Source organism: Hypomesus transpacificus, unplaced genomic scaffold (assembly GCF_021917145.1).
Source record: "Hypomesus transpacificus isolate Combined female unplaced genomic scaffold, fHypTra1 scaffold_42, whole genome shotgun sequence".
Taxonomy (NCBI): domain Eukaryota; kingdom Metazoa; phylum Chordata; class Actinopteri; order Osmeriformes; family Osmeridae; genus Hypomesus; species Hypomesus transpacificus.
Genome location: NW_025813938.1, coordinates 1,927,647 through 1,947,755, shown reverse-complemented (window position 1 = coordinate 1,947,755; position 20,109 = coordinate 1,927,647). Strand labels below are relative to the sequence as shown.

General features: G+C 50.1%; 2 protein-coding genes across 3 annotated transcripts; both read left to right on the top strand.

Annotated features, from left to right (window-relative positions):
* The first annotated feature begins 2,673 nt into the window (after window positions 1-2,673).
* inpp5jb (inositol polyphosphate-5-phosphatase Jb) lies at window positions 2,674-9,351 on the top strand. The gene is made up of 10 exons (XM_047016686.1): window positions 2,674-2,816; window positions 4,090-4,265; window positions 4,368-4,479; window positions 4,763-4,872; window positions 5,201-5,414; window positions 5,867-6,004; window positions 6,109-6,192; window positions 6,411-6,515; window positions 6,681-6,793; window positions 6,996-9,351. The coding sequence occupies exons 1-10, from the start codon at window positions 2,715-2,717 to the stop codon at window positions 7,078-7,080; spliced, it is 1,239 nt and encodes a 412-aa protein (XP_046872642.1). The 5' UTR covers window positions 2,674-2,714; the 3' UTR covers window positions 7,081-9,351.
* Window positions 9,352-13,160: 3,809 nt separating this feature from the next.
* mat2ab (methionine adenosyltransferase II, alpha b) lies at window positions 13,161-20,097 on the top strand. Of its 2 annotated transcripts, XM_047016687.1 has the most exons (9): window positions 13,161-13,398; window positions 14,316-14,393; window positions 14,565-14,687; window positions 14,795-14,907; window positions 15,171-15,314; window positions 15,545-15,763; window positions 16,182-16,364; window positions 17,388-17,521; window positions 18,325-20,097. In XM_047016687.1, the coding sequence occupies exons 1-9, from the start codon at window positions 13,308-13,310 to the stop codon at window positions 18,425-18,427; spliced, it is 1,188 nt and encodes a 395-aa protein (XP_046872643.1). In that variant the 5' UTR covers window positions 13,161-13,307; the 3' UTR covers window positions 18,428-20,097. The 2 variants fall into 2 exon arrangements, with proteins under 2 accessions (XP_046872643.1, XP_046872644.1); XM_047016688.1 differs by lacking the exon at window positions 18,325-20,097 and having other exon boundaries at window positions 17,388-17,525.
* Window positions 20,098-20,109: the final 12 nt, after the last annotated feature.

The window sequence follows — 20,109 nt, the reverse complement described above, 5'->3', positions numbered from 1 at the left end:
GCAGACGTGAGGTGTGTTCTGTGGCTGTCTGTCTGTCCAGGGTGTGCTGGGTAGACGTGAGGTGTGTTCTGTGGCTGTCTGGCTGTCCAGGGTATGCTGGGCAGACGTGAGGTGTCGACGTCTCCAGGAAGGGGAGGTGGAACCAGACACCTTAGTTTCCACCCCTCGGTCAGCGATAGGCTCCCCTCTCCTCGTCCATCACCCCCCTGCCTCCCCCTGCCTCCCCTCAACCCTCCCCCTTCCATCAACCCTCCACACCCTCAACCCACCCTCCACCTTTCCTCTTAATCATCCTCCCTCCCCTCTCAATGTCCCCCCCCCTCCGCCTCCCATCCTGAACCTGAGGGCTTCTGGAGACCAATCGCAGCGAGGGCCGGCAGATATCGACCGTCCGTCTTGAAAACAGATCCTAACCCAAGACATCTGCCGCCCCTTCCAGAAGCATCTACAGTTTCTGTCTTAATCAGCTGCTGGTGTAACAAGCCCAGAGGACGTCTGACAACAGCAAAACACGTGTTACACTTTGTGTTGTGGACACTGGGGGATACTGAGGGAAATTAGCGAGGTATACACTGAATTAAATAACGCTTCTACTGGAGATTACTAGCTAGGTACGCACTTATGTAAACGAAAGATAATGATTAGATAAGATAATGGCTTTTTCTGGAGATCAAACTAGGTTGGTATCCATTGAATGAGATGATGTTGTTTCTGGAAGACTTGCATGGATGTTACTGTCAGGACCATGGATGTTACTGTCAGGACCATGGCTGTTCGTATTCAGGACAACCCTGTTCACACAGTGGCTAACAACTCACGTTAGCCCTAAGTCACACACACACACACGTTATCATGCACACACACACTCGTAATCATGTATGCACATATCACTCACATACAATCATGCGTATACACACCACACATCACACACTGTGTATACAGTAAACACACACAAACACACACGTAATCATGCATGCATACATCAGGTACACACACTGTATAGACACTGCGTGCTGGTGGGGCTCAGTGTTGAGTCTATTCTGGGTAACATGTAAACTACAGCCTACAGGACATCTCATAGCTTTGAGGGATGTTGATCATAAAAATATTTAACACACACTCGCACAGACTGGCCAAGCAGGCTACCACCCACACACACACACACACACACACACACACGCCCTCACACTGCCCATACACACAAAAGCACACAATCTCTGTCCAGTTCACGGTTCAAGACACACCGTTACGCAACATCGTCTTCCAGATAGCCAGGGAGAACAGAAAGGGAGAGAGGGCTGTTCACGTGGGGGGAGTGTGTTACTGGCCAGAGGGAGGCTCAGGCAGGGGCGACCAGGCTTCTGAAGGGTGGGGTGGGGGGGTGGGGTGGCATTTACGTGAGGAAGGCAAAACAGGAAACGCAGGAAGTAGCTGGTGATGTGTGTGTGTGTGTGTAGGTGTGTGTGTGGGGGGGGGTGGGGTTCCTTGGGGGCGTATTTACATCAGAAAAAAAAACAGGAAGTGCAGTCTGTGTCATATCCTGATCCTGACGTGATCTCTCTCACGATGGTTCATTGTGTAAGCAATTAGCTAATGGGACGATAAGATGGGCTTAATATGGAGAGGGGGAAAAAGGCCTTGTCTTTCACGGCTGCTCTGCTGGTCCTGGTGTCGTCTGGTCTGGGTGCACACCAGACGAGTTGCAGCTCTGCTGTTTTGGGGGCTATCTTGTTGTCATCAGTGACCTATGCACTTTGTAAGGCTCTCTCTTGGAAGTCACTTTGGATAAAAGCGTCTGCTAAATGAATACATGTAAATGCTGGTCCTGGTGTCGTCTGGTCTGGGTGCAGACCGCACGAGTTGCAGCTCTGCCTGTTGAGGCTGCTGATGATGTCAGAGGCTCTGTGGTCAGTGTTGTGTGCCGTCACGTGGAGTGAGTCCTCACACAGAGATGAGAGACTGGCGGCCATGGCCTCCTTTATGTCCACTGCTTCATGCAAAACACTGCACCAGCCTTCAGGGCTCGACGCAAATGTGAGAGAGAGCGAGAGAGATAGAGAGGTTGTGTGTGTGTGTGTGTGTGTGTATGTGTGTGAGAGAGTCTGGCGCGTGTGTTTGTGTATGTGTGCGTGGGAAAGAGAGAGAAAATGTGTGTGTGGACGTGTGTTTGTGTGAGAGAGAGAGAGGGAGGGGGAGGGGGAGAGAGTAGAACAGAGATAAACACAGTTTGCTGGGTTATTATAAGTCAGATATTTGAATAAGCCAACAGTATGTCTCACCACCAGATCTGCCCGAGGTGTGTTGAGGTGTGATCTCTTCTTGTATCAACACGCACACATCTTCTGTTCTCTCTGTGTTGAGCTGCAGTTACTGTTTGTAGCCACAGCTGAAGCCCTCTGTGAGGGCCTGTAAAAAGGGCTTTACAAACACTATTCCATTTGATTTCTCACTCCTTCTCTCTCTCTCTCCCTCTTTCTTTCTCTCTCGCCCTCCTTCCCACCCTGCTCTCCCTCATCCCTCCTTCTCCCCCCTCATCCCTCCTTCTCCCCCCTCATCCCTCCTTCTCCCCCCTTATCCCTCCTTCTCCCCCCCTCATCCCTCCTTCTCCTCCCTCATCCCTCCTTCTCCCCCCTCATCCCTCCTTCTCCCCCCTCATCCCTCCTTCTCCCCCCCTCATCCCTCCATCTCTCTCTCCCCAGGTGACATCTCAGCGTATGCAGGGCGTGCTGCTGTTGGTCTTTGCCAAGTATTACCACCTGCCCTTCCTGAGAGGAGTCCAGACCCAGACCACCCGCACAGGCCTGGGGGGCTACTGGGTGAGACACACACACACACACACAGGACACTACTCATATACACACACACACACAACACACAAAACATTCACACATGTACACACACACTCATCACCAGCTCAGTGAGACAGGTCCACCTGACAGACTGCCCCCCCCCCCCCGCCCCCCAGGTCTGGAGAGAGACGACAGTCTCAGACAGTCTCAGACAGTCTCACAAAGCCCCCACTGTTTCTGTGGAGGTGTCAGATGCCACGCCTCTCCTGACCTTTGACCCCGACACCTTCCTCTTCCCGCTCTCTGCGTCTGGCTCGTCAAGTCTCTGTGTGGACTTCAGACGTGCGCTGAGCTCTGTGATAAGACCAGACAAGGGAAGCTCAAACAAATGTCCCTAGACGTCCATATCAAGCATTCACAGGCTGGATCCTTTTGCGGTAGAGATAATTACTGGAGGCATTTTTCTGAGAACTGTCTTAACATTTACATTTAGTCATTTATCAGACGCTCTTATCCAGATCGACTTACAGTAAGTACAGGGACATTCCCCCCGAGGCAAGTAGGGTGACGTGCCTTACCCAGGGACACAACGTCATATTGCATGGCTGGGAATTGAACCAGCAACCTTCTGATTGGTAGCCTGATTCCATAACCGCTCAGCCATCTGACCCCCTTAACAGAAAACAGAAAGCAAGCGCCCCGGTCTGGACGAATCCTAACGACGGGTCTTTCAGGGACACGTAGATAAGGCGTGGTCTCTGAACTCTCCTTCCTGTGTGAGATGAACATCAGCGCATCCCGTGTCTCTCTTCTCTCCGCCCGTGTCGTTCCTCCTGTCGTAGGTCAGAGACACCAGCGGGAGACCAGCGGGAGATGGGATCCGCCCAGTCCTCACACTGAGCAGAGTAAACACCCACCTGAAATATTCATCCAAGTTAAATATTGATAATAGGCATCTGCAGGTCGTTAGCACCGCTGGGGGGGCTTCCTGTCGGCAGATAAAAGTCACGTCCTCACGTCTGCCTCCTCTCCTACCTGCCCTGGTCGTCAGGGACGCCCTGGTCGTCAGGGGCGCAGCTAAGAATGTTGAGCCCCCATGAAGAGACAGTCATTTTGCCCCTCACCCCGCCCCCTCTCCATTTCCGTAATGTCTGTTTCACATGAACACGTTTTCATTCAAAGTTGCCCCTTCCCTCCCCCATTGGGTAGTCAGTCCTCTCCTCACAGCTGCACCCTCTCTGACTCTGTGACCTCTGACCTCCCCCCCCCCTCTCCCTCCCTCCCTCCCTCCTGATGGCAGGGGAACAAGGGGGGGGTGAGCGCCCGTATGTCTGTGTACGGTCACTCGGTGTGCTTCCTCAACTGCCACCTCCCAGCTCACATGGAGAACTCAGAGCAGCGCATGGAGGACTTTGAGAGCATCCTGCAGCAGCAGCAGTTTGAGGCCCAGGCAGCCACGGGGGTCCTGGACCACGAGTGAGTCCCACACACACACACACGTACACACACACACATGTGTACACACATACACACGTGTACATGTACAGACATCCGCATAAATATGATTTTCCTTCCTAGCGTGGTGTTCTGGTTCGGGGATCTGAATTTCCGCATCGACGACTTGGAAATGCATGTGGTGAAGGGAGCCATCGACAACAACAAGTATTCTATTCTGTGGGAGAAAGACCAGGTGAGACATCTCAACCTCGTCCCTTCCTGTGTCCATCTTTATCCTGGAGCCTACCTGCAGTGTGTAGTGTGTGCCACTAGAGGGCGCCGAAAGACCTAGTAGTCTCTTTACACAAGCTAGTTTTGCACCGAGAGCTCTATCTTAATCATTTCAGTAAACATTACAGTTTGATAATGTGTGTTAGGTTTAAAAAATAAATAAACTTTATGTCCAACATTTGAAAGTGACAGATTGACTCTTTATTTCAGTTTAATAACCAATTTTGCTGTAAATCTGTAATCAGCTGAACAAGGCCAAAGGAAATGAGATTGTTCTGGAAGGATTTCTGGAGGGTCCTCTGAAGTTTCCTCCCACGTACAAGTTTGACACTGGGACACACACGTACGACACAAGGTTTGTCCGCTCGGCTGTCCAGACTCACTTTGTTTTTCATTCCAACCTTGAGTGCCATGAGTAGCTTCTTCTTTTGATGATCTGTCTCTCTCTGACTCTCCCTCTCACTGTCTCCCTCCTTCCCTTCCTCCCCCCACTCCGTCTCTCTCCCCTCCCTCTCTCTGTATGCCTCTATCCCCCCTCCCTCCCCCCTCTCTCTCTCCCCTCCCTCTTTCTCTCCCCTCCCTCTCTCTGTATCCCCCTCCCTCCCCCCACACTCTCTCTCTCTCTCCCCTCCCTTGTTCTCTCCCTTCCCTCTCTCTGTATCCCCCCTCCCTCCCCCCCTCAGTGGTAAGAAGCGTAAGCCGGCGTGGACCGACAGGATCCTGTGGCGTCTGAGGGCCCCCGTCCCGGCCGGCCCCGCCCCCGATGGTGGCGGGAACAAGCACGGTTCCTTGTCCTGCTTGAGCACAGGCACCAGAGTGACGCAGCACTTCTACCGCAGCCACATGGAGTACACCGTCAGCGACCACAAGCCCGTCGCCTCCATCTTCACCCTGCAGGTCAGACACCTCACCACGCCCTCCACCCCCACCACCCAAACTGCACCCTGGACCCTATCTCCAGTGTGTAGTGTGCACCACTAGAGGGCGACGAGAGACCTAGTAGTCTCTTTACTTCTTCTTTCCTGTCTCTCCAACTGTCCTATCAGTAAATAAAAGCTGAATATAGGCAAACACAGATACAGCGTATCTAAGTAAGTACAGGAACATTCTCCACGAGGCAAATAGGGTGAAGTGCCTTGCCCAGGGACACAATGTCATTTTGCACGGGTTGAATCGAACCGGCAACCTTCTGATTGGTAGCCCGATTCTCTAACCGCTCTGCCATCTGACCCCACATTCCCCCCCTTCTTTCCTCTCTCTCCCCAACTGTCCTATCAGTAAATCAAAGCTGAATGAAGTTCAACACAGATACAGTGTTTCTTTACCAGTGGTCCTGTGTCTGTGTCTAGTTCCCCTACAAGGTGGACATGCCCCTGGTCACTCTCATGGTGGAGGACGAGTGGAACAGCGTAGCAGATGCCATCGCCAGATTCAAGGTTGCTCCCAACTTTGCCCGTAGCTCCTGGGATTGGATCGCCCTGTACAAGGTACCTCATGTTTCTCCGGTGTTGACGGGCTGTCAGTTACGGCCCTGGGTCATGACAGAAACGTTGAGTTATAAAAAATAAAAATAAAACGTTTGCGTTTCCAGGTGGGGTTCAAACATCACAAGGACTACGTCGGCTATGTGTGGGCCAAGCAGGACGAGGCAGATTTCCATCGACAGGAACACCAGGTACAGAATCGTAAGAAGGCAACTGAAATACAGAGATTGGTCGTACGACTGTCTTACTAATGTTCTATCTCTCTCTCTCTCTCTCTCTCTCTCTCTCTGTTTCTCGCTCTCTCTGTTTCTCTGTCTCTCTCTGTTTCTCGCTCTCTCTGTTTCTCTCTGTCTCTCGCTCTGTCTCTCTCTCTGTCTCTTCCTGTCTGTTTGTCCGTAACCTCTTGCAGGTCACCTTCACCGAGGAAGAACTGCCCAAGGGTTCCGGAGACTTCCTCTTGGGTTACTATAGCAACAATATGAGCAGCATCGTAGGAGTGACCGAGCCGTTCCAGGTGAGGAGGAGGAGAGAAGGTTCCAGAGCCTCCGCCAGGGCTCCGGAACCTTTACTTACTCTTCCTTATCTCTCTCCCCCCACCTCTCCTCCTCCACCCTACCCCCTCTCCTCCTCCTCCTCGACCTCCCCCCTCCCCTTCTCCTCCACCCCCTCCCTGCTGCAGATCCAGCTGCCCACCTCCAGCCCTGAAGCCAGCCCCTCCGACAGCTCTGAATTCAGCTCCGAGGACGACAGCATGAAGGGTTCACGCAGCCCCAGCCCCAGCAAGCGCAAGCGCCGCGGTCGCCGCAGCAACAGCCGGAGCGGAAGCCCCAAACCTCCAGCGGTGGAGGGCCTCAGTCTGCACTCCGCCCAGGACGACGCCCCCAACGGGCCAGTGGGGGGCGCTGACGAGGCCTCCAGTCCAGGGGAGAAGGCCGGGGCAGGGGCTGGGGCTGGGGCCGAGGACGCAGGGTTGTGATTGAGTCCCCCCCCTGTCTGTTGGTCTGCTGTCACGGGGCCACATGGCTAACTCCTCAGTGTGGTTTGTTTTACACATGCACTGTATTGTATGTTTCCTTTAGTGAAAATGCACATTCTCTGATGCCATGTCTTCAAGGCCAGGGCCAGGGCTCTGGTCGGAGGGGAACCCTCGTCTTGGTTTATTTTTAAAAGCTTCTTGCGTTCTCCTTAAAAAAAAAATGCAAGTGTAGGTTTCTCTCCTCTGCCTCCTCGCTCTCCTGTCCCTCCTCTCCCTCCCTGGGGAGGGCGAGGCAGGGGGCGAGGCAGGGTGAGGCGAGGCAGGGCCTTGTTGGCTGCTTTTCAAGAGCCTCACACGACGAGATCCAGGGGCAGTACAACTTCACGCTTTGTTTCTCAGACGTTTTGAAACTGTGTATTAGTCTTTGTGCCCTTGAGACTTAGTCTGCAGATTAGCATGTCCGGGCTGGAGAACAGTCTTGTGACAAGGTAAGCGATTTAGCTTCCACGAAAAGTATTCGGACAGAATTTGGAGCCTCGATTAAGTCTGGTCTACATTTCAGTAGAGAATTGTCTTATGTTTCCATGGAAATAGCCATATGGCTCTATTGTACAACGTAAGGCCCTACGCGGACCAAGGAAGCATGCATCCACACCTAAATAAAAAACGCCATTCCAACAGCATTTTTTTAGTTTTAGACTGAATTCAACATGCTGTACAGCAAAGCCAGGATGACAATAAAGTGTCTAGTCAATAGGGGGCAGTGTTCACCTTCAGGGTACCTTGTAATTACTGTAATCCTCTTTCCTTCTCTCTCAACTCCTCTCTTTCTAGTTCTACGGTCTTTAACCTCTATCTCTCTCGTATCTCTCACTCTCCCTCTCTTTGTGTCTCACATCATCTCTCCCTCTCCCTGCCTCGTCTCTCACTTTACACTCTCTCTTTCTCTTCCCCTCATACACACGTCCTCTCTCATCCTCCTCTCTTCTCTATCAGTAGTCATGGTGATTAGCTGACGCCGTTCTGTCATTTCTAGAAGTAATGTGTTGGATTGGTAGCTTGTGACCTCCAGTGCAACCATCCTAGACTATTTACCTATGGGCTGTTACTGTAACTTAGGAGTGCGTGTGCTGTTGTATTGTAACCTAATTGTGTGTGTGTATGTGTTATATGAATGGGTTTGTAGGGAAGTGATTGTGTATTTGGATGTCTGCAGGTGTGTGTGTGTGTTTGTGTGTGTGTATGTGATTGCATGGTTTGCTGGGCATACTCAACATTCCAGAACTGTGATTTTGTGCCGTTAAGTGCTGTTTTTGACTCCTCTTTGTAAAATATTTGGCTGTTGAGACTTATTAAACGTGATGAGGACAGTTTGACCTCTGAGATAACGGCTGAAAAGGAACAGCACAGGATACGTGTGCTTGCAGAAACCAGAAGGACTTTTATGTATTTCATGCCAATTTCTTTTGTGTATTGTACACATTTGATTATTTTCAACTGATCGAACTGAAAACAAGACAAAAGAAACTAGATTATTTACTGGAACTTAACTGCTACTGTACTGTATAGGAACATGTCTTGAAGTTCATTTCAGGGACTAGATCTGTGCAAAAAGGGAAGGAATAGCTTGTCGGTTGGTTTAAAATATCACTATCAATGGTGATGGAAGATCGCTTTCCAAATGACTGTCACTGTTCTAAAATCTTGTTTTTTAAATCATGTTATATGATCACGTGTGCAATGATAAATATAATATATATATATATATATATGGATAGAAACTTTAACTAAAGAATGTGATTATATGTGTATTTTATGTTTAAAACAGGCAAGAGTATGTATGTAAATGACAAATAGAGAAAAGATGACAATCAAAGCCAAAAAGATTTATTTTCTTATGAGTGTCCGATGAGCCTGAATCCTGCTGGCCAATCATTTCAATGCAAAATGGTGTGTAGTGATATTGCATTTGATTTTATATTTCATTTCACATAATGTACTGTATTATGTTTCTTTTTACTTTTATATATTTATCCACGCACACGGCATACTATTATGTGGTAGCAAAAATGATTTAAATTCAAAGTTTTATCTGCAGATCAATGTTAGCTTTCATTGTCTTTTATTGTGGATTGATTAGGTTCTGCAAGCTTGTACTGTACGTACTAACTGGGATGGATGTTGACTGGCATGGCGGAGCGATTCCCGTAAACCTAACAAGACTAACTGGTTGTTGAATGTTGCCATCTGAGGGAGGCGTGAGGCTCTTCCCAGGAGGCAGGGTGTGAGCGTGTCAGAGCTTGAAGCCCTCCGGTTACTCACCTAAACAGACACACGCTGTCCAGACGGAAAAATAAAGCTCCTCCTCAAGTTGGTTTGTTTGTAGAGTCTTATTGTTCCTGTTTGGTGGGCCAGACTAACGTGGGCCAGACTGGTGAGCCAGACTAACGTGGGCCAGACTGGTGAGCCAGACTAACGTGGGCCAGACTGGTGAGCCAGACAGCACACTCACAACCTTATGTAAGACAGTTGAGAGGTTCACTGTGACTGGCAGGTTCGAACCCTGAAGCAGGACAAGGAAACAGAGTTGCAAGGAAAGCTCGGTTCACTCGTTAACAGGCAAACCAGGAGATCAGTCAAACAGGCCAGGAGATCAGTCAAACAGGCCAGGAGATCAGTCAAACAGGCCAGGAGATCAGTCAAACAGGCCAGGAGATCAGTCAAACAGGCCAGGAGATCAGTCAAACAGGCCAGGAGATCAGTCAAACAGGCCAGGAGATCAGTCAAACAGGCCAGGAGATCAGTCAAACAGGCCAGGAGATCAGTCAAACAGGCCAGGAGATCAGTCAAACAGGCCAGGAGATCAGTCAAACAGTCCAGGAGATCAGTCAAACAGGCCAGGAGATCAGTCAAACAGGCCAGGAGATCAGTCAAACAGGCCAGGAGATCAGACTAGGGGCAGGCAGGGAATCCTAGGCTCGCACAGCAGGCCAGCACGGTCAAAAACAGTCAGTCTGGGGAGAGAGAAAAACAAAGAACGAAGAATGCAAAACATCTTGGCAAGAAATCTTGGCACCACAAAACATTGGCAGGCAACTGGAGGAAGAGGACTGTTTACAGGGAGAGGGCTTCGGGGGAAAAGCAAGTGAGGTAGGTGGTGAGGTAGGTGGTGAGGTAGGTGAGGTAGGTGGTGGTGCGGGTGAGGTAGGTGGTGGTGCAGGTGAGGTAGGTGGTGCTGCAGGTGAGGTAGGTGGTGCTGCAGGTGAGGTAGGTGGTGGTGCGGGTGAGGTAGGTGGTGGTGCGGGTGAGGTAGGCGGTGGTCCAGGTGAGGTAGGCGGTGGTGCAGGTGAGGTAGGTGGTGGTGCGGGTGAGGTAGGTGGTGCTGCAGGTGAGGTAGGTGGTGGTCCAGGTGAGGTAGGTGGTGGTGCAGGTGAGGTAGGTGGTGGTGCGGGTGAGGTAGGTGGTGGTGCGGGTGAGGTAGGTGGTGGTGCGGGTGAGGTAGGTGGTGGTGCAGGTGAGGTAGGTGGTGGTGCGGGTGAGGTAGGTGGTGATGCAGGTGAGGTAGGTGGTGGTGCAGGTGAGGTAGGTGGTGGTCCAGGTGAGGTAGGTGGTGGTGCGGGTGAGGTAGGTGGTGCTGCAGGTGAGGTAGGTGGTGGTGCGGGTGAGGTAGGTGGTGGTGCAGGTGAGGTAGGTGGTGGTGCGGGTGAGGTAGGTGGTGGTGCGGGTGAGGTAGGTGGTGGTGCGGGTGAGGTAGGTGGTGGTGCGGGTGACGTAGGTGGTGGTCCGGGTGAGGTAGGTGGTGGTCCGGGTGAGGTAGGTGGTGGTCCAGGTGAGGTAGGTGGTGGTCCAGGTGAGGTATGTGGTGGTGCAGGTGAGGTAGGTGGTGGTCCAGGTGAGGTAGGTGGTGGTCCAGGTGAGGTAGGCCAGTAAAACCAAACGAGGTGACGGCAGCACAGGAGGGACTGGCAGGGTGGGAAGTGACAAGAGCATGAGAACTGAAACCTGATGAAAGTAACTTAAGAGTAAGTGGGGTTTGTGATAGCTATAGTGTCAAACTGAGACGTTTTCCACTGCTACCTTCTGCTCTGGTATTGGTCCTGTGCAACTATTGCAATCATACTAGTATTGGATATTTTCTGTGGAGAGGTCATTGACTATGTGGATGTGGACTTTGAAATGCCCTATTTAGGGAATTCCCCAAATAGTATAGGCAAGCTCAGTCTTGTCTAATATTAGCATGGGTTTTGTAACCAATAAAAAGGTGAGTAAAAGACGCACTACTATCCATGCACAACGGTGTTGTCATGTTACACAATGACGTTTGCCTTTCATTGGTAGTTTCGTAACCTTGACTGATTTTGTTATGACACGATTTATGAAGGAATAGTTGTTAGGGACCAAATATCCTGATGCCATATTCATTGTATACATAAACGCCCACCTAACAACTTTTAGCCTCCAACGTGTCACGTTCGGTGTCGGACACTGATGCAATACCAATGACATGTTGGGTGACATGGTCCGGTGACACCAAAACACACAAACAGAAATAAAAGAGCAAAGACTGGACAGGTCACAGCATATTTTCATGTAAAGCAAATGTAGGCTACACCGAAATCATTTCACAGCGATTACATTTATCGGTTTATCGTAGCGCATTTGTAGTGTAACAATAAGATGGATGATAACTGCTACCATTAGGGAGTGGGGCGATCAAAATCATTTCAGTAGGACAGAGCATGGCATGGCAATCTTATGGTTTTCCTGATAAGAATCTCCTCATTTTGCGATGAGCCAGGGAAGCGAGTTTTTGGTATTCAACACAACGTTGCTATTATCCTGCAGGATTGTCATCATGACTATAAGTCGGTCAAAGGCAACTCTGTTTCCCATAGGGTGTGATTCTTGAACCGCGTTAAAGGAATAGAATCAAAATCATACTTCTTTGTCGCTGGGAAATGCATTGTCATTGTGACCGTATTGGATCAGGCAGGGTTGGTCTTAAAAAATTGTTTAATTGTGTCATTGATAAATGACTCATGTCTCTCAGTAAAGAAAAGGAAAACCGTACCAACATCCTTGATGACTCAGCAGCTTCTGTTTGTTTACTGTTTTCCCTCCAACAAAATACAATTATGGTGTTTGATTTCACTGGCACAGATTTGGCCAAAGATCAGTTTTGTAGATAATGTAGGCTAAAAGACGCTTGAGTGAGCTCTGGTTGTCATATCCTGTAACTCACACTATAGACAGACACGTACATCAGCCACGACAAGCTTCGCTCATCCATCTGCCCTGTGCTGTGACACAACACAATCAGTATATAGCTACTGAGAGCTGCTCTTCACTGTTTATCCCTCTTCATAGTGCTTGACTATATGTGGTTAAAGTAAAAAAAAATAGTTGGTTATTGTAGGCCTATATTCCTACCAATTCCCCGTGCGTCGTTTTTTCCTGATAATCTGGAAGTAGAAGTAGGGTTTGATATTGCGAGTTTACGTGACGTCTGGATGGTGGACCTAACCTCTTTGGTTCTGATTTTGAAAATCTATATGTGTCAATCAATGTCCATTTTGAGTGTTGTCATATATGTCAACTGTCCATGGATTTCACATATCATTGGAGGGCATTAAACCAGTATCCTGTGACGGGGTTAACGTTAATGAGCGGTGTTTCATAGCTGTTATCAAATCCACCATCCAATAAAGTGTAATAAAACCCACTTAAACCGCCATTTGAACATACACTGAAGTGTAACAGACCTACAACCAACGTTCACAATTTGATTTACGGCTGCCGGAAACATTGTTACGCCAGGAGAATTGCCAACAGTAACCACCTGATGAACCTGAAATATATTTATGGCTAAGTAAAAGCTGTACAATGAAGTCAAAAGCCTAGACTGTGTACGTTATCTCTTACGTAACTCAATACCAATTTTCACCCACCCTACCCTCCGGACAAATCTGATCAACTTAGGCTTTCTGCTTTGTAACTTAATCAAAAGCCTTGATTTGGTCCCGTAATACTTATCAGAGATACAGAAAGAAAGACATAGAACACGTTGTTCCAACTCAAAGTCTACCTGGTCCATGTTTTAGGCCAACCTCCACCCCCACGTTTGATATGGTAAAGTCCACAGTGACGTCTGCGCGACCGAGAATAAATAGTGGAAGGCTGCGCCATCCAGTGCGCGAATGCCTGGAATGAACCACAGCAGGGTAGAAAGAGCAAGAAAGCGGAGCCATTAGCTTAAAACACCGGTTGTAATTGTGTTGATACATTTCATACTTCTAAAGCGTTTGTATTCTGTAAACAACTATAGAAACGATGAACGGACAAATTAACGGTTTTCATAACTCCCTTATTGAGGAGGACTGCTTCTTGTTCACCTCGGAGTCGGTCGGAGAAGGGCATCCCGGTAAGATATTAGCTAGGTAGCTAACGCCGTAGTACCGGGTTAGCCCACAAGCCAAACACAAGCCTACGAAGTGCCGATTTTCATTTTAGCCTATTAGTTACGTGTTTTATATATTCACCAACAGTGTTATGAAAATGTTGTTGCATGTTAAAAAGATCTAGTTATTTTTCGATACCTGACATGCTAGTTGCCTGTGTTAAATGGTCCATTTCAAGCCTCGTGTTTTACAGCTAGCTAGCATCTTGCCGCATGGCCATATGAGGGGTGGGCCAAATGGTCTGACATAATTTTTGCAACTGTTAGCAATCTTGAGGGCAAACTCCCTGCTTAGAATGTAGGCTACTATTGTGACTAAGGAAGTGCGCATAGCTCACTAGATAACTTTTTACCTTACCTACGGACAAGATAGCCCGCCAATACTGATGGGCTAACCTAATGCGAATTTGACAATACGTACACTGTATTGTTTGTGATGCCGCGAGCCCCAAGATTTGTCTAAATGTGGTCCGCCAAGCCGGGATGGTTAGATTAGTTCTTGCTCTACACAAACATTGCATGGATTAACATGTTCAAACGGTACATACAAGCCTTAACTTTAATGTTAAGGCGACTGCCAACTGTTAATTGATATGTATTTTAACGGTCACCAACCACGTGATCCCAGGCTGCGGTCATGGAAACTCAAAACTGCCGTACAGTAGGTTTTCACACTCAATTTGAGGCGCGCTCGACATCACAATATTAATGGTCCCGATCAATCACATAAAATGCATAGTTGGGGATAACGGAACTGAAATATTCCGACGTTGACTATCAGGTACGCAGTGAAAAATTAGTGTGGCCGCCGATGTCGTCAACAAAAGTCAAGGTTCATTAGACAGCCGATCAATAACTGCAAACCTTTTTGCTTTCCACAGATAAGATTTGCGACCAGATCAGTGATGCTGTGCTCGACGCTCACCTTAAGCAGGACCCCGATGCTAAGGTTGCTTGTGGTAAGAGAAAAGTGATGCAACCTCATCCTGCTATGAAGTCAGCTACTCTTTCCTGCATTATTTAGCACTCTATTGAAAGTGTGCATAGCAGGTTATTGTGTTTTGTGGCAACAACACTGCTGCCACAGATGACGAAAAAGGCATTTTCACTTTCGTATCTCCCTCTCGCAGAGACTGTTGCCAAGACTGGAATGATTCTGCTGGCTGGAGAGGTGACATCTCGAGCCACAGTTGATTATCAGAAGGTCGTACGTGATACCATTCGTCACATCGGTTACGATGACTCTTCCAAAGGTGCGTTTCCCTCCGACTACACTCCCCTCCCAGCCATCCCTCAAATCCACTCTGCACTCAAAACTATTGACTGTGCCCTTTTTTTTAATGGCCCTCCTCGTTCGCAGGCTTCGACTACAAGACCTGCAACGTGCTGGTGGCTCTGGAGCAGCAGTCTCCTGACATCGCCCAGGGCGTTCACATCGACCGCAACGAGGAGGACATCGGGGCGGGGGACCAGGTGTGTTTTGGGTCCGTCGCTCCTCCCTGAGGGCAACCGACCAGCAGCAAACACTGTTAGGCGAAGCAGCTTTCTGTGTTTACGTCGCAGAAAGGGAAGGGGGGGACAGCTTAGTGGTTAGAGCACTTCGACTGCGGATCAAGAAGTTCAAATCCACTCCTGTGCTGTAGTTACGCCTAAAGCAGCAGCCAAACGAATACTTTGCGTTGTTGTTGCACGTTTTGTTGTTGTTGTTGCAACTGATTGTTTGTCTTCTCTCCCAGGGCCTGATGTTCGGCTACGCCACGGACGAGACCGAGGAGTGCATGCCCCTCACCATCGTCCTTGCCCACAAGCTGAACGCCAAGATGGCCGAACTGCGCCGCAACGGAACCCTTCCTTGGCTGAGACCTGACTCCAAGACCCAGGTAGACCTCCTCACTGGAGCCAGGGCAGGAATTTGAACCCATTGGCCTATTTCTGTCAAGGTCATGTTATTTAAATGGTTCTCTTGATAAAAAGGGACGGAACATCCCTTTTCTTTCTGTCTCTCTCCCCCTTACTATCTGTCTCCTATTCCCCTCCCTCTCGACCTTTAACCTTGACCTCTAACCCGGAGCCTCTTCTCACTCTCTCTCTCTGTTTTCTGTGTCGTCAGGTGACTGTGCAGTACAGGCAGGACCGGGGCGCCATGCTGCCCGTGCGTGTCCACACCATCGTGGTGTCCGTGCAGCACGACGAGGACATCTGCCTGGACGAGATGCGTGATGCTCTGAAGGAGAAGGTGGTGAAGGCCGTGGTGCCCTGCGTCTACCTGGACGATGACACCATCTACCACCTGCAGCCCAGCGGGCGCTTCGTCATCGGGGGCCCTCAGGTGAGCGTCAGACTCCGCCTACAGGTCAGGTGAGCGTCAGACTCCGCCTACAGGTCAGGTGAGCGTCAGACTCCGCCTACAGGTCAGGTGAGCGTCAGACTCCGCCTCCGGGTCAGGTGAGCGTCAGACTCCGCCTCCGGGGACGGCGCTAGCAGGGAGGACATGTTGACGTTTGTAGTCAGGATTTTTTTGCCTTTACCCCCAAAAGTACTGTAAATTCTTAGAACATTGAAGAACTAAAGAATGGAGAGAAGCTGACTACAGTTAACGTAAGGGACAAGAAGTTGACCAAGTCCAAAAGTAAACTTGAATGAAACGTAATAATGGGAGTCCCAAGTTGTCTTTTTTTATGAACGGAAAAGTAAACCAGTTGCGAAGTGCTCTTCCTCCTAAAAACGTCTGTGTGTTCTGTTGCCAGGGGGACGCTGGCCTGACGGGTCGAAAGATCATCGTGGACACGTATGGGGGCTGGGGGGCCCACGGCGGAGGGGCCTTCTCAGGGAAGGACTACACCAAGGTGGACCGGTCAGCAGCCTACGCTGCCCGCTGGGTGGCCAAGTCGCTGGTCAAGGCTGAGCTGTGCAAGAGAGTGCTGGTCCAGGTGAGGGGGGGGGGGGGGTCAAGGCTGAGCTGTGCAAGAGAGTGCTGGTCCAGGTGAGGGGGGGGGGGGGTCAAGGCTGAGCTGTGCAAGAGAGTGCTGGTCCAGGTGAGGGGGGGGGGGGGGGTCAAGGCTGAGCTGTGCAAGAGAGTGCTGGTCCAGGTGAGGGGGGGGGGGGGGGTCAAGGCTGAGCTGTGCAAGAGAGTGCTGGTCCAGGTGAGGGGGGGGGGGGGGTCAAGGCTGAGCTGTGCAAGAGAGTGCTGGTCCAGGTGAGGGGGGGGGGGGGGTCAAGGCTGAGCTGTGCAAGAGAGTGCTGGTCCAGGTGAGGGGGGGGGGGGGGGGGGGGGTCAAGGCTGAGCTGTGCAAGAGAGTGCTGGTCCAGGTGAGGGGGGGGGGGGGGGGGTCAAGGCTGAGCTGTGCAAGAGAGTGCTGGTCCAGGTGAGGGGGGGGGGGGGGGGGGTCAAGGCTGAGCTGTGCAAGAGAGTGCTGGTCCAGGTGAGGGGGGGGGGGGGGGGGGGGGTCAAGGCTGAGCTGTGCAAGAGAGTGCTGGTCCAGGTGGGGGGGGGGGGGGGGGGGTCAAGGCTGAGCTGTGCAAGAGAGTGCTGGTCCAGGTGAGGGGGGGGGGGGGGGGGTCAAGGCTGAGCTGTGCAAGAGAGTGCTGGTCCAGGTGAGGGGGGGGGGGGGGGGGTCAAGGCTGAGCTGTGCAAGAGAGTGCTGGTCCAGGTGAGGGGGGGGGGGGGGGTCAAGGCTGAGCTGTGCAAGAGAGTGCTGGTCCAGGTGAGGGGGGGGTGGAGAGCTGTAAAACGTGCCAACAATATTTTGAAATATCGCCCATCCCACTTAGGAAAATAATTAACGGCTGCATTCTGAGTAAAAAAAAAAAAAGGTGCTGTTCTACCCCACATTTGTAAACAAACCTGTTTTAAATTTTAAACACATTTGTTCGTCTAGCCAGCTGATATTTTTAATAATGCCTCCCTCAAGTCCTAGAGTCCAACCTGCTAATTCCTTGTCGTGGTCTATCAGGTGGCTTATGCTATCGGAGTAGCCCACCCTCTCTCCATCTCCATCTTCCACTACGGAACCTCCCAGAAGAGCGAGAGGGAGCTGCTGGACATCGTGAAGAAGAACTTTGACCTCCGACCTGGAGTCATTGTCAGGTAATGTAGAACCCTCTCAGTGTTCGTGGCTCTTAAGCCAATCAACAACCCTCCCCTCTCTATCCCTCCCCCCTCGCTCCTCCCTCTTTCTAATCTTGCCTCCTCTACGGTCTGCCTGAGCTGTCAATCACAGCTAGAGGCGGGCTTTAATACCCTACGGTGCAGATGCTGGACAGTGGCATGGCCACACCCATTCCTTGTCCGCCTCCTGCTGTTGCTTCCTGTGTGGCTTTTGAATGCGCCAGTCAGGGCTCGCCGATTCTCAACCCGCTCCCCCTCCCCCGTGCGCCACGGAACAAATGCAGTGCCTAAGGTCACAGTTCAGCTGTTAGAGGCTGAAGTCTGTTTTATTACCCCAGAGAGAGGAGGGGGGGGGGGGGTTTCCAACTGAAGTTCCATGACTTGTTAAAAGTTCAGAATCAGAATGGGTTTTATCCGCCATGCCGTTTGCACAGACAAGGAATTAGCTTTTGTAGGAAGGTGCATACATGAAATAGTGCCGTATTGACATTTTTTTTTTTTAAATGGGATGGATGGCCTTTCCCTCCCAGCTGCAGTCCTCGCACCGCTCAAGGCTGAGCTGGGAGGCAGGGTAAGTGCACATGCTGCTTCCCTTCCCCAGCCAGTCGACTCAACTTCTGTCCCCTTTTTCTTGATTTCCCCCCCCCCCCCGTTTTGTTTGTGGCTCTCGACGCTCCCCACTGGCTGATTACCTGAGCGTGTTATGGCTGTGTGAGATGATGCCTGCCTCTGAGCTCTTCTGGTGTGTGACAGCTGCTAAATGAGTTAATTGTGTATTCCAGGGAGCTGGATCTGAAGAAACCCATGTACCAGCGGACAGCTGCCTACGGTCACTTTGGCCGAGACTCCTTCCCGTGGGAAGTGCCCAAAAAGCTCAAATACTAAACCTGTCAAGCTTTTCTCTCCCAGGCCTGTTGGTGTATACTACAGAGAAGCCTTCATGGTCCACAGGGGAGAAAAGGCCCTTTTCAAAATAAAAATTCCCTCGTAGTGGCATCATTGAGGCCTCGTCAACCCCCTCCTGCACCCCCCCCCTCCCTCTCCTTCTCCATCTCTAGTCTTTGCTGTCTAGTGCTTTCTTGACTCGTCTTTCACATTCCCCAGGAAAGGGATATAGGAAGAATGGTTGGATGTTACCAGATCATCTCTATGAAACATGGCACACTTGTGTTGTATTCGTTACACCAATGCCCCATCACCATCCAATTAGCTTCAGTTCGTCCATACTTACTAGGTCCGCCCTACCATCAGTGTCGATAGACGGAGACCGTATACACAACATCCTTGTTTATTTACTGGTGCTACTCTAGTAAGGGACCTTGCGGGCATCCGTATGGTACAAGTCTGCTCGTGTGGGATCAAATGGAGCTTAAGAGTCCTCCACCAGTTTCAGTAATTTATTGGTACTGAGCAACCTTCCCCCATTTGTCCTTGTTCCCCTTCCCTGCTTTATTCCCCATATCTTTGTGGAGGATGTAAAAATGGCACGTTTTTTTATGGTCAGTGGTTAAGATATGCTATGCATTGCAGGCTGAGGAACAAGGAAGTCATGTGGTTCAAGTTCTCCCCAGGATGAGCAGTATCTCTCGAGTCCCTGAACAGGCCTTTGCGGTTTTCTGGCGTACTACAGAAAAGTCAGAAGCTGCTATGTCACTGCTAAGGTCTACAGGGGACGTCTAAGTTTATACTGAACAGTTTGAACAATGGTGTGGATTGGATCGTCTGTTATTAACCTTGAAATTTATATTTATAAAAACTCCTTTTTTCCGTCTTGTCTTTTTTTACATTTGTAAAACGTGGTTGTTGAGGGAACTCCCCAGGTTGGGTATCGACGGCGGGTGTAGCTACAGAGAAACCTGGCCTGTCGTTATCCCTGAGGACAACTCTGTCACCGCGATGAGGAGCTCTTAAAAGTGCACAAGGTGACACGGATCATTATTTATTTGTTGTCAAACTCGGCGTGGAGACAGAAGCTAAGCGAATCAGAAGGCAGCTTTCGACTAAAACGGGAAAGGCTCGAGTTTCTGAATCACGTTTTTTGATTTTGAAAAAATAAAACGACAACCTTTTTCGGCGTGTCTCTCGTGGTTCCAAAGTGTCCTACAGAAAAGCTTTGGTGTGCCTCTGTAGAGATCCGCCGCCGGCTCACGTGGTAAATGTAGTTCACAGCCTCTGGGCCTGATGCTGTTCCTCATCAGTGTCCTTAACCGTGACGCGAGGGGGAGGGTGGCAGTTTATCTGGTGTTGTACAGAGAAACCAGACATGTTTACATGACACCCTCTGCCTGTGTTTGGGTTTAGGTTATTTTTCCCCCATTTTTATTTTAGTTTTTACCACTCTGAGGTCAGCTGGCAGGGCTACAGTGAGTGTAGGAGTGCCTTTTCTACTTCCTCTACTCCCTTCCTCCCCCACAACCACTCTTGCTCTGTCTACGTGCGTCCAATATCTTGAGGAACAGGTAGCTTGTACTGTAAAAATGCTTCTGTCTTTAAAGGTTTTGATATTTCTTCCTCCTGTCAATTACCTGAAATAAAAGGCATCTTTCCATCATGAAGCATGTAGCCTG

Bases quoted from the DNA above. Each gene is read 5' to 3' on its own strand.
- inpp5jb (XM_047016686.1), top strand. From the start codon at position 2,715: ATGCAGGGCGTGCTGCTGTTGGTCTTTGCCAAGTATTACCACCTGCCC. The intron at 5,415-5,866 runs GTCAGACACCTC...GTCTGTGTCTAG, and splicing joins CCTCCATCTTCACCCTGCAG to TTCCCCTACAAGGTGGACAT. The intron at 6,193-6,410 runs GTACAGAATCGT...AACCTCTTGCAG, and splicing joins TCCATCGACAGGAACACCAG to GTCACCTTCACCGAGGAAGA.
- mat2ab (XM_047016687.1), top strand. From the start codon at position 13,308: ATGAACGGACAAATTAACGGTTTTCATAACTCCCTTATTGAGGAGGAC. The intron at 14,394-14,564 runs GTAAGAGAAAAG...TCCCTCTCGCAG, and splicing joins CGATGCTAAGGTTGCTTGTG to AGACTGTTGCCAAGACTGGA. The intron at 16,365-17,387 runs GTGAGGGGGGGG...GTGGTCTATCAG, and splicing joins GCAAGAGAGTGCTGGTCCAG to GTGGCTTATGCTATCGGAGT.